Raw genomic sequence first — 13,202 nt, 5'->3', positions numbered from 1 at the left:
CTCAACAGCACTGAGCTCCAGCCCCCATCATGTGCTGCATGTGCACCTTCTACAGAAGCCCCATGTAGAGCATCCTGACCAGCTGCATCACTGTTTGGTACGAAGCCTGCGCCACATCCTGCCATAAGACCCTCCAGCGCACAGTGAGAGCAGCTGGAAGGATAATCAGTGTCTGTCTCCCTTCCCTCCACAACATTTGTAATACCCACCTCACGCGTAAAGCCCTCTGCGGGTGATGCCACCCGCAGTCTGCTGCCCTCACAGAGGACTCTGCCTGCTGTGGGACTTTTTCAATGTAAAAATGTGCCGTGATGTAAAAAAATAAATAAAATAAAAAAAATAGAAATAACTCAAAGAATATGCTAAAACAATTGAAAATGATGGTAACACTGAGATTAGTGATCCTCTAGAAGAAAAGTGCTTACATGAAATGAACAAACGCTTTCATCATACAGTACTAAATCAAAGGGAAATATTTGGAGTTATTGTTATTTATTCTGTTACTGGTTGGGCTCCCTCGAAATTAAACTGGGCTGTACGCGGTTCCTGAGCTAAAATGAGTTACAACCACACAAGTATTAGTATCCATGGTATTATAATAAAGAGATAAATAGATTAGATGAGAAAAGAAGTAAACAGGAAGACTACAGAAATCATAAGCATTATGATAGCCTTCTGCCAGACAATATAGTCCTCAAACGCCACTGTCAAACAATCAAGGGTGAATTACAAAATTATTTTTCATATTTACTTGTGTAGGGGAAATAAGTTATTAAACATTTAAGTCTAATAACTGCACTTGTCGATGGGGGCACCACTTACAGATTAGTAATTAAGTAATTGGATCAGTATTAATTATTAGTAATTAGATGGTCTCATCATTTCTGATGTGTCAGCTCTCAGTACAATGATCATCTATTTCCAGCTCACAGGGATGTTTCTGACGACTTAAGTGAAATATATGGTTTATTTACAAAAATGGTGAATAATGAATAATAAATTATATGATGAATAATATAACAATTGGTATAGAAAATGTTGAGAATACCAGGATGAATGAGTTTTAATGAAACTGAGGACGCAAACAGTACCTAATTTCCTAAATTAAATATTAAGACAGTAGGATGAAAGTTTGTTTAAAGTTTTCACACGCACATCAACTCTGCTCAAAGATGAAGATGATAAATCTACTTATGCCCAGGAAACTCTGTTGATGCCGCTCCGAACTACTCCGGGGTGACTAAAGCTGTCCTCTTCAGCTCGATCTCCACCTCTGTGCTGTCAGGGGAAAACCAGCGGCACCAAGGTGCTGAGAGCAGTTTGATGGGACAGGTGTTTCAGATCCTGACCTCAGTGTCGGTTACAGCAGGAGTCTTCCTCAGTGTTGTGCATTCTGATGATGTGTGGTAAAACAAGTAGTTACTGAACAATACTGAAATTGAAAAATACTTCTGATGGCTGGTTGAAAATATTTACAAAAATATCATTAATGCATGACTTTCTTGACAGGTAAAACAAAATTCAGCTTGAACTTTGAAAAAGTTGCACGTTCAGTGTTCAAGAATAAAACTTAAACACACCAAAAGGCGAGCAACAAAAACGTCGAGTTAAACACGAAGAACTGAGCTAAGACTGGCCAGATGCTAGTTTATCCCACCACTTTTCTCCGTGTGTCCCTTTGTTGAAAAACTGGTCTTCGCTTCTCCATGATTTACATATGAACGCTTGCACTTCAAGAGCATTAAACAATGGTTGCACTTCTCACAATGTTAAACTCAGAATTAAGATGAGACACGGGAAATCAAACACTTTAAATCAAGCATCATGTCGGTATGAAAACACATTATCAGAAACATTCATTAATTTCTAAGACTTTCCTCAATATCCTAACTCATACGAAAGTTAATAGTAAGCTACGCTAACTAATATCAAGAAGAAGGAAAGGTAGATTATATTCGGGCTACTCTAACCAATCCTGCTTTGTAGAATATAAATGTATTAAAACGCTATAACAGTATCACTTGGTAGGATGACAAGTCACAGGTATTTCACTAACTAGCCTCTGGATGTAGTATGGTTCCATGGTAGAAACTTATGATAAAAATATTCAAAGGCTAACGTCGTCATTATAAGGCCTACAAAGACTGATCACAAGCTGTGTGTAGTATTTTTGGTTACAAGTGTACATTTCATAGTTTCTAGTTATAGTTAAAGAGAGGTGCTGCAGTTCTAATTAATTTGCGACGTTTATCTCGCCACATGGTCCAACGACACCTGTAGGTCTGGTTTCTTGGTCTGTGGGGTACCTGGATGTGGATTAACACGTCCATGAGAACAGTCTTAAAGGCGAAGTAAGTCTTGATTCTTGGCATTTGGAATGTGCTAAAAGTTTGTTTCATGGCTTTGTTTTATGGGCTCAGAAATCTACAAAGGAAACAAAACAATCACGTCTATTATGGACTGTCTGGGGATGTCCTCCCTATCCTATCGGGTCAGGGGACAATTCAGACTTTCTCCACCTGCACTCATTGATATAATAAATATCGTATTAACAAGTGTGTTATATGGGTTGTCAAATGTAAAGACTGTAAATGAGCTTTACTGACCATGTAATACACTCACCAGTTCATTAGGTGCACTAGTTAAAATCAATGTTCTCTAAAACAGAATAAAAAGAAAACACAGCTGATGTATTTAGTAGCCTACACCTCGATGATAAATCCTTGACCTTTTCTCTGGTCCACCTTCACTCACACTCCTCTGACTACTTTGTATTTTTCTGTAATCTTGCAAAAAAAAGTTGCAATGCCATTCATGTGTGCACTATCGTGTGCTCCTCCTTGTATATGAAGTGCTAAAATGCATTTCATTGTTTTTACCAGACAATGACAATAAAACTTCTTTGTGCTTATTTTCTGTATAAAGACAAACAACCAGTTAACTTTAAAAAGTTCATCCAGTTCACATATCTGGGTCAGTGCCTCAGTCGCTGGCAGGTCAACTAAAACATTTGGCTTCAGTCTCAGGTGGGAGTAAGACAGCAGAGGTGGGAATGAACCTTTCATTTATTTCATTCTACTTCACTTGAAAAACAAACAGAAAAAAAAAAACATTTTTAAAGTATTTCTGGATTCTTCATGACATTTAGATGTAACCAGACACTACATTTGTGATTAAAGCCAGGTTATCATGGCATGAGAAAGAACATTTTATTTATTTCATTTTAAATAAAACGTTAACACTGTTTCCTTTGTATCATTTTTAAGGCATCCTTTACTTTCAATGGCTAAGATTCCTTGTGAAATACATCCATGAGTCGACGTGTTTGTAAAAACTTTCATTTCTGGATACTTCATGACATTTAGCTATAATCAAATGCTTCACTTGTGATTAAAGTCAGTCTCAAATTGATTGATTATACATTAATTTTAGTCTTCTGCAGTTCATGAGCTCCTCTGGGGAAACAGTGCAGTTACATATTCATACACTAGATAGTAGCATGGATTCATAATCTCTACAGTTCATGTTGTCCAACAACAAAAACTGAATCTTATGTCACCGAAATACATCCAGAAGACATTTTAATTATGGGATTATGTTTTAAACTGACAAATACAACGTAAAAGAAAAAAAAAACCTAAATAAAATTGATTTCCCTCAAACCAACAACCTTTTTATTTTGTTTGTTTTTGCTTGTGCGTGTGAGACACCATCACCGGCTGAAGTGTACAGTTTGAACACTAACTCTTCCGTAGCCTGATCGGCCAGATGAAAATGGTAAAAAGACCGACTGCTGCAGCCACGGCAACGACCCCGGTTACGGCCGCCATGACGTCACGATAAAACCAAACACAGTCTGGGCAGCAGGCCTCAGTCCTGCACAGAGGAGGAAAACTTTGGTAAAGGTCACATAAAACAAGGGCTTATTTGTCAGATATTTTTGTGCCTTATGTTACAGTTTTGTCACTTCACACCAGCAGCTGTGTCAAGAAGCCACAGTTCATATTAAGCTGATGAGGTAAGTGCACATACAGAAACAGAGCAGAAATAAACTTGAGGAAGTGAAATCAGACAGAGTTCGTTTTTAGGCTGGCTTTTGTCTCTGGGTTAAAATGCGCAATGTTTCATTTTAAAAGTCTTCAGTGACTGTGACTTGTCGGCCACGGAGGGACTCACCTGCACGGCCGGAGGCTCTGGATGAGGATGACCCCGACGCCATTAGCCACCTTGTCTGTGAGGCTCATGGATCCGTAAACAAAGGCGCCACTTTGCTGCCAAACAAAACCAAAGATTATTACTGCAGGAAATCACAAACCATTTGAAAACTTTAGTGAAACATGAAATGACATGCAGCAACGCTATCATGTGCTGCAGTCACCATAAACCCTCCGCTTCAAGTTCACAGCTTTTCCAAATAATCTCCACACTCATCTTTGATCCAGTGACTGGTTTGATAAAACCACTGACACATCCGTTATTCTTGATCTACAGTTAAAAACCTCGGGGCAGCTGATCCTGATGTGGCGATGGAAAAACAAAAAGGCAGTTGTGTTTCTGCCTTGTGACGACGTTTCATTTCACCTCAATCATCTACAGTATTAACTTGAATGAAATTTCCTTTAAATGACATTTAGATAATGCTTTTCTAAAAAGTCAGTTTGAACTTGATCTGAAAATTTGTTTTATGCTGGAGTTGTAGAGTTTCTTGAGGATGTTTTCCCACTAGTACAAGAAGTTTCTTCACGCTAGAAACTTCCTGTCATTGCATGTCATGGCAGCCATGAAGAGACACTAGTGGATTTTACATTCAGAAAAGGACATTATAAAAACAATAAAAAAAATTTTTTAAAAAAATGAGCAGTTATTTGATTTTCGTTTTAAATTTCAAAATTTAAAACAGTAATTCAAGACATTTTGTCTTCATGGTGTCATCAGGGTTTAGAAGAGATAAACAAAACTTTAAAATTTCATTTCCTGCTTCGAAAAACTAAAATCGTTAGAAGAGAAAAAAACGGCTCGTTTTTTCACATTTTGCAACCGGAAGTTGCCGTTTTCAAAGTAAGAGCACTTATGGGGACGGTACTGTGAACAGAAGTTGAATACGTACTTTGTTTCGAAATAATAAAAGAGTGAGTGTCAGGAAAGACGACATGGCTGCAAAAAAACAAGCGCATATTTCAAATAAAACTCAAAATGACTACATATAATCAGGGAATAGTTAGCTACTAGCTAACATTACACAATACCGTTCTCGTACGTGCTCTTACTTTGAAAACGATAACTTCCGGTCGCACAATATGTAAAAAACGGGCGATTTTTTTCATTTCTGTCTTCTAATGATTTTATTTTTTGTTTTTAGAAACAGAAAAATTTGACTTTTAAAATGAAAATCAAATACCACATTTTTTTATTTTTTTTTTTTGTCTTTTAATGTCCTTTTCTGAACGGAAAATCCAATGACCAAAACATACACAAACCCTATTTTAATGTAACTCCCCACCAGTCCTTTAGAACTGAAGAAGCTTCTTGGATGAAACGTCTTTAACAACCTTAACAGACAAGGACAATTCAATAACCCCCTCAAAGAGTCTCCACATGACGGTCGTAGGTTCCTCCCCCTCCACCTACTGTCTGATCTCCGATGAGCGTGGCCGTCATGGACAGAGACATGACCAGGATGGTGGCTGAGCCGGCTCCCAGAACCACCGCTGCTCCGTAGATGCTGTTGGCTCTCATCTTGTGGTCCACAAACACCCAGGTGGCGAAACAAATCACCAGCAGCAGGCCGACCAGATAAGTCATCTGGCAAACCAGTGCACAGTAAATCAGGTTTTTAAGCAATGCCTGGTCTGGTGTAGGTGGGTGGCACATGTCTAAGTAATATCCACATAAATGAATGCCAGGTCCAAAAGTTTCCCAGTGGAACAGTGAGTTGTCACAAGATGGTCAATTATGTGATCAGTGGTCATAATATTGTGGCTGATTGGTACATTCCTTAGTGTAGAACTCTGGCTAAAGTTGGTTTGTCCAAATAATGGAAACATGTGTGGGTACATGTTCAGATACAAACCACAGCCTCCAAAATGAATAATTGAAACAGTATAAATCTTAATTCAAAATAGAAAAACATTTCTCATAATGAGCTAATAGTTCAGAGGAAACTATAAAACGTTGAGACACTCACGCTGATGCCGATGTGCTTGGTGACTGGTTTCATGGCCAGAGAGCACACGAAGCCGCTGATGTACGTCACCAGAGGAATGGTGGCGATGAAGTTCTGAGGAGGGAAATGAATATAAATGAGTTAATGGATCATTATTATTATTATTATAAAACTGAACAGCTAGAACCAGCGTGTGGACACCGTGTGGCGCTTCCTACCTTCGGTAACATGAGTGAGTTGGTGAGGTAGACGGAGATGTAGGTCTGAGACAAGTTGACGATGAGTCGGGTGCACATGTAGACGAAAGCCACCTGGAGTAAAAATCAAAACACAGGATTTAAAGAGTCAGGTTTTATCTTGTGTACCATGTGTTTCTATAAGAACGTTTGTCAAAGTTGAGGCTCCTGCACATATCCTGAACTAGGTAGGTAGGTAGGTAGGTAGGTAGGTAGGTAGGTGAGTGACTGAGTAGGTAGGTAGATGATTGGGTGGGACTGTGGTTGATTGGGTAGGTAGGAAGGTAGGTCGGTAATGGTACTTGGGTAAGTAGTTAGGTGAGTAGGCGGGTAGGTAGGTAGGTAGGTAGGTAGGTGAGTTGAGGTGGGTAGTGGGTCAATGTAGGTAGATGGGTAGGTAGGTAGAGTAGGTAGTAGGTCTGAGTGGTGGTAGGTAGATGATTGGGTGGAGGGTAGGGTAAGTTGTGGTGATGTGTAGGTAGGTGATTGGTGGTGGTTTATTGGTAGGTAGTAGGTAGGTATGAGTGACTTGGGTAAGAGTAGGTAGTAGGTAGGTAGGTAGTGGTAGAGTGGGTAGGTAGGTAAGTAAGGTAGTAGTGGAAGGTAGGTAGGTAGAGTAGGTAGTGAGGGTGGGTGATTGGGTGGTGGTAGGTAGGTAGGTAGGTAGTGAGTGAATAAGTGATGGGTAGGTAGGTAGGTAGGTGGTAGGTAGTAGGATAGGTAGGTATGTGGGTAGGTAGGTAGGTGATTGGGTGGGTGGGTGATTGGGTAGGTAGTAGGTGAGGTTGTAGTAGTGTGGTAGTAGTGATAGTGATAGGTAGTATTGGTAGTGTATGATTGGCCCTTTATAGTAAAGTTCTCCTTTGTGTGTTCCCATCCTATAGGGAACTACTTGATAAGGAACCAAGGACACCAGACTTCCTCACACTGACAGGCCCTCACTGAGCTTAAGACTCTTAAATTTGTTGATCTGATCCCATTTGACAGTTTTGTTGCAATACTCACGGAGATAACAAATTCATTGGGGTCAGTCACTGATTTTATTTGTATGAATGGTTGTAATTGTATTGTAATTAGCTGCCTCATGGCCAAGTTGCTTTTGCAAAAAAAAGATTTTCTATGTCAATGAGCTAAAAGCACTTTAAAAAACACTTTCTTTGTCTGGACAGTATTAAATGTTTTTTTTTATTTCTGAGCTGATGTTCTTTTAGTAAACTTTCTTGAGCTTGAGGTTGAGCGCGGTGCCAGTTTGAATTCCTGAGAACTGGAACAGAAGCACAAGAAAAGCCACAGGCTCCTTCACTCAGTGAGAACGAGCTAAACCCTTCTCAGCATCTTAACACTGGGAAGCTTTCGAGGAACTTCCCCATAATAAAAGTCTCAAATTACCAAGAATGTGCGAAAGATGAGAATTACTCAACGACAGCTTCCGTGCGCTAGTGTTCTCTAAGGTCACGTGTGCCCTTTGCATCAGTGTTACTATAATATTTAGTGGTAATAATGAGCTTTTATAATATAGATGCAAACACTGAGCTTCATTATCTCTTATAATAAGCTCAAATTGATTCCATGGAAATTAAAGGGAACTATGGTTCACTCAGAGTATTAACGAACAGGCTGCAATGTGCAAACACCATGTGGCAGTTTATTACGTCTACATGAAAACTAATTTAAAAAACAAAACCACTATCCACACAGTAAATCAGAATTTAAATTAGCTTCTCGTAAAGTGTGGCCGAGCAAGACACCAAATCAAGAGGGCCACCTGGTAGAAGGACGGCTCCGTCAGCCAGTGCTTCCACTGAAACACGGGACGAACAGACAGCTCCTGTGACTCGGACGGCGGGATGAGCAGATCCCTCTCCGAGCTGGAGGCGGCGTGCTCTTTCGTGCCGAGGTGGAACACCAGAGAAAACAGCGCCCCGATGCCCAGCATGATGAGAGCCAACGTCTGCGGACGCAAAAAAAGAGAGGCGGCCTGTCATGTCAGGGCGGTGGAATTGGTTTTTCTTTGGGGGGTGTTTCCCTTCGCTTACCCTGAACAGGGGGACGTCGCCCCGGCCCAGGTTGCCTGTGATGGAGTGGTCGGCGCTGTGCTGGGACTGGAAGTGGAAGAGCAGCCAGGCCACAGCGTATACGGTGATGTTGGCCACCACAGTGAAGGCGTACCTGCACAGGGACAGAGGACAGTCAAGCAAAGCTTTTCTTGGGAGTATGGCCTCCTCTGTTGTCGTGAGGAATTTGACTGCTGCCATTTCTTTTTTTCTTATTGCTTTTTCTTCCACTTGCATAATTCAAGAGTCAAGACTTGTTTTAATTGCCACTTCCAAGAATATTTACAATAAAAAGTTGAAGAGACGTGACTCCCTAGTCCCATTGTGCTGCATATACACCAACAAAACACGAAAAAGTAACTACTATAACTGCAACTACTACTACACTACTAAACAGAAGATATACACAAATCAGCCACATCATTAAAACCACTGACAAATTAAAAAGTAAACAACAATTCAGTGTTCTGCTGGGAAACTTTTGGACCTGGTATTTATTCATTCATGTGGATGACCAGACCAGACCCCATTGTACAATGTTTGGGATGTTTTGGAGCAGGGTGTTCAGAGTTGAACTGATACTGCCGCATTAATCAATTTAATTTGCCTTCGCTGTGGTGTTTTTTGGAGATAAGAGGGGGAACAGTGCACGGTGGAAATATCACAGCGAGCACAACTGAACTCCACAGGAAGCACGGAGGGAAAAGGAAAGACCGAGGAGGAGTCTCAATAGATGGAAGAATTAAGTCATCGTGTTTTCAATTTTGAAAGAAGAGTAAAACCTTCCAGTCAGAAGACTTGAATCAGATGGTAAAGATAAATCAGCCGCGGTTTACGAAAGCAGGAGTTCAGTGTTTGGTAACCTTATCTGGGTTCTTGCCAAGTTAGAGAGGAAAGTTTTGCCTTTTGTCCTTTAAATATGAAACCGTAGCCTGCACATTACGTCCCATCAAACCACGCACACGTCTTTATACTCTTCAGCTTCTGTATTAACCTCAAAAACAACATGTTTTAATGTGTGAGTTTTAGAAGTGCTTAAACAATAACTACAGCTAAAACTTACAATTATTAAAGAAACTGCCTCAACAGTGGAACTATAGTAAAGTAACTACACAAAGAACATTAGGTTATAGCTAATTAATACGGTGCATTTTCTGGTGGTTCACTCATCATTGAGCGCTGCATTCAAGTTCAGTTTTGAGGCACTTTTTTTTCGAGTATTCTTTACTTTTCAGTACATTTCAAAATGTTTAAACACTTAAATGCAACAATAAGAATAAAAATCCAGTGAAATTACTGTATATTAACTTGAACGATGTCATTTTGAAGTATAAATACTTTTGTTGCCATAAAAGAGACGCAGTTAACTAAATAATGAACTGGTTCAGGTGTAGAAATAACTCAACAGTGACATATTATTACCACTGCATCCGGGAACTTTGGGTTATAACTAATTAATATCGTAATATGTGTTTTTTGATCCGTTTTAAGTCATAAATAAGATGAACGTTTTTGAAAAATCTATTTTTTTCTGATTGGTTTTATGTCACTTTTTTATATATATATAAAAAAGGCCCGTTTTAATGGTCAGGTTTCTGTTTTTGTCCATACACCTGTACTTCCTCTCTCAATCAAAAACATCTGCCTGGGACCTTGAAGAGTGACTCTGGGGCGTGACGCGCTGCCCTCGCACAGGACGCGCCGGGTGTCTCCAGCTCACCTGTACGCAGTGAGCTCCACCTTTGCGCTCTCCTTGGTCACCAGCTCCGGGATGAGGGAGAGGTGGGAGATCTGCGTGGCTGCCCATCCGAACTGGAAGACGACGATGAAGGGGCAGAAGTAGAGGATCTGCGCCCACTGAGGAGTGCTGCTGGTGCAGGGCAGGCACGGCGTGAATATGAAGGGGAACGAGAGGAGGACGCACACGGTTCCTGGAAAGCAGACGCGGAAGCATTTGAAGGAAGTCGCTTTTAAATGTTTTAGGAACATTCAGGAATAATTTGGGATGTAATAATCACGTATCTGCTTAAGTGCTCAGACTCACCATGCCCCGGGCTTTTCAGAAATGTTCTTTATAAATTCTGGTGTGATCTATTTGACTTAATATTCCTGTTAATATTCCTAAAGGAACATATTGTGATATTCCTGTAATATTCACGCTGCTTTTCTCATGTATTGCACTAATTGAGTAAAATTTTGACGTACTTTTCGAGTATTTCTTTATTTTTTCAAATAAATTTAAGGAGAAACAGAACTTTTTATACTGTTAATAGTTTTAGTATTTCGGTATCCACTGGTATAGTTGGTCAGGGCTCCATCCTACAGCAACATAATGACTAAAAACTTTATTCCAAACTACCTCAGGATAAAAAACATGGAAAGCTTGAAAACATGGAGTGGACTATGGCCCAGTCTCTAGACTTTAACCCTATGGAGCTGGTTTGTGATGAACTGGACAGAAGAGTGAACGCAAAGCTCCATATAAGTGACACACATTTCTGGGAACTAATGCAACAAAATTATGAAGAAAAATATTTGACTTTAGAGAAGAAAGAATGTCACAAGAGCGTTCACGGGTTAAATCAGACAAAGATGGTTACCTTGAGGAGCCCAAAGTTTAGAATATATTTTGGGTTATATTTTTATCCTATGATGATTATTTTTATTAACTTCAGTTGTTTATTTGGTCTATGCTTTCATTTCAGAGTAAAATGAGACATTAAACTGCACACAATTCAATAAAAAGAAAGAAGTGTTCTAAACTTTTTGACCAGTGGTGAATATAAAACCAAAAGCTACCAAGTCCAATTATACAGGCACAACTATTCAATTAAATCGTGGTTTATCTACATCTGAAAAAACGCAACTATAGTTTATAACTGATAAGCTGCGACTTATAATTTAGTGGATGGACATCAACCACCTGTGAGCTTTCCAACCAGGTGCGCTCGGATACTTGCCCAACAGATGCCAGGTTTTTCTCTTGCCGTGTTTCAGGATGCCGGCTGTCTGGTCGGACGTATACCCAACCAGAGGGGTGCAAACTCCGTCCGCAATCTGACCAATCAGCAGCAACACGCCAGCATAGGTGCTCCGGAAGCCGAGCACGGAGTGCAGGTAGACCAGCAGGTACGTGAACCACATAGAGGCGCACAGGTCGTTCAGAAAGTGTCCCGCTGCGTAACAGACCCGCCTGCAGACTGACAGAGAGCGACCAGCAGGCACAAACTGCTCCATGATCGATTCCTGTGATAAAACTTCCTTTATTCACAATTAGAGATCTGTTGTTGTCATATTTACAAATACATAATGCAAATAGTTACACTAAAAGACGAAGAGCAGAAACACAGTTCAACCCTGGTCTGAGCATCTCCAAAAAAAAAAAAAAAAAAAAAAAAAAAAGAAAGAAAGAAACAAAAAGAAGAAAAAAAATAATCCCCAAATAATAAATCAGATAATAGAGTCAGTGTAATGGATTATGCCAAGCTGTGTCCCCACGCTGGTCAGCTGAACTGGTTTAGCTTTGAGTGGAATAACCAAATGTGCCAACAGAAAAAGCTTAACTCGGCCGTCAGTGGCGTTTTTGGATGCAGCGACGATTTCACGCGTAAAAGCGCGCAGGAGGCCTCCACCCCCTCTCCCCGGAACCTCTGGAGATATTTGTGGGGGCGGTTAATATACAGCGGGCAAAAAACATACAGCTCTGCAATGTACACGCCTCGCATGTCGTCTAAACTGAGCCACGGTTTGAGGGAGAGGATGGGGGGCGGCAGGGTGGCGGGGAGGTGACGTTCACAACTCGTGAGTTACAACACTGTTTCCAAACACAGTCGGTTCCTCTTTCCGATCTTCACGTGGAGAGCCGCACAAACCCGATCACACACACACACACACACACACACACACAAAAAGTTCACCTTTAAGACATTTTAAACACATTTCCTTCACAGTGTTTGGGTGTAAATTGATATTAATCCTGAAAATTCAACTCACAAAAACATTCTCTAGTGATAAACATTTGTCTATTCCACGGATTTAGAGAAATAATACTTTTAATCTTGGCTTCCCTTTACCAGCTCATGACACATACGCGTCACATGGTCATCGTTCACATTACACAGCAGTGACATGCAAGAGAGTGTTGTGAAAGAAAAACAAAATATATCTAATATATCTAAAGTTAAACGGATGAATCAGAAAGGCAAAGAGGCTGAAACGGATTTTTAAAGGAGCACTCTGCCAGATTTACGCATGACAAAAAAAAAAAAAAGTTAAAAAAATAAATAAAAATTAGTTTTATAAGGTGTGAAAATGGCCATTTTATGGTTATAATAGAAATGTTGAATAGATTAACTGGAGTTGTTGGGTTTAAAAGGAGAAACTGTGTTGAAAGATGCATTAAGGAAAAAGAATAGGATTCATTTTTATTTGTATTTTTTTTTTTTTACCCCCATAATTAAAGTTTGAGATGTTCTGACTGTTCTTTTAACCTGTTAAATGAGGCGACATGTTAAAATTAAAATTAAATGCCAGTGATCTAGGGTATTTTCTTTTTTTAGGAGACATTTAAAAGCAGCATGCCTGAACCTGAACCTGAACAGAGCAGCAGGCGAAAAAAAAAAAAAAAAAATGAAAACAGGAAAATTATTATTATTATTATTTTCTGATCGGAGACAGAAGCCAAAGATCAGAGACAGGATGTCCCTCTTTTTTTTTTTTTTTTTTTTTTTTTTTTTTAAAACCTCGCTG

The 13,202-nt window shown here is 39.9% G+C and overlaps 1 protein-coding gene across 1 annotated transcript; it reads right to left on the bottom strand.

Annotated features, from left to right (window-relative positions):
- Nucleotides 1-3,047: 3,047 nt before the first annotated feature.
- mfsd12b (major facilitator superfamily domain containing 12b) lies at nucleotides 3,048-11,690 on the bottom strand. Its single transcript, XM_047587138.1, has 9 exons — nucleotides 11,414-11,690; nucleotides 10,174-10,384; nucleotides 8,436-8,568; nucleotides 8,165-8,350; nucleotides 6,382-6,474; nucleotides 6,185-6,277; nucleotides 5,629-5,802; nucleotides 4,177-4,271; nucleotides 3,048-3,876 (listed from the first exon to the last, which is right to left on the bottom strand). Exons 1-9 carry the CDS (start codon nucleotides 11,688-11,690, stop codon nucleotides 3,741-3,743), a joined length of 1,398 nt encoding a protein of 465 aa, XP_047443094.1. The 3' UTR covers nucleotides 3,048-3,740.
- Between the last annotated feature and the right edge of the window lie 1,512 nt (nucleotides 11,691-13,202).

Source organism: Mugil cephalus, chromosome 6 (assembly GCF_022458985.1).
Source record: "Mugil cephalus isolate CIBA_MC_2020 chromosome 6, CIBA_Mcephalus_1.1, whole genome shotgun sequence".
In the NCBI taxonomy this organism is placed as follows: domain Eukaryota; kingdom Metazoa; phylum Chordata; class Actinopteri; order Mugiliformes; family Mugilidae; genus Mugil; species Mugil cephalus.
Note: the sequence above shows the minus strand (reverse complement) of the source record. Positions and strands in the feature narration are given on the sequence as shown.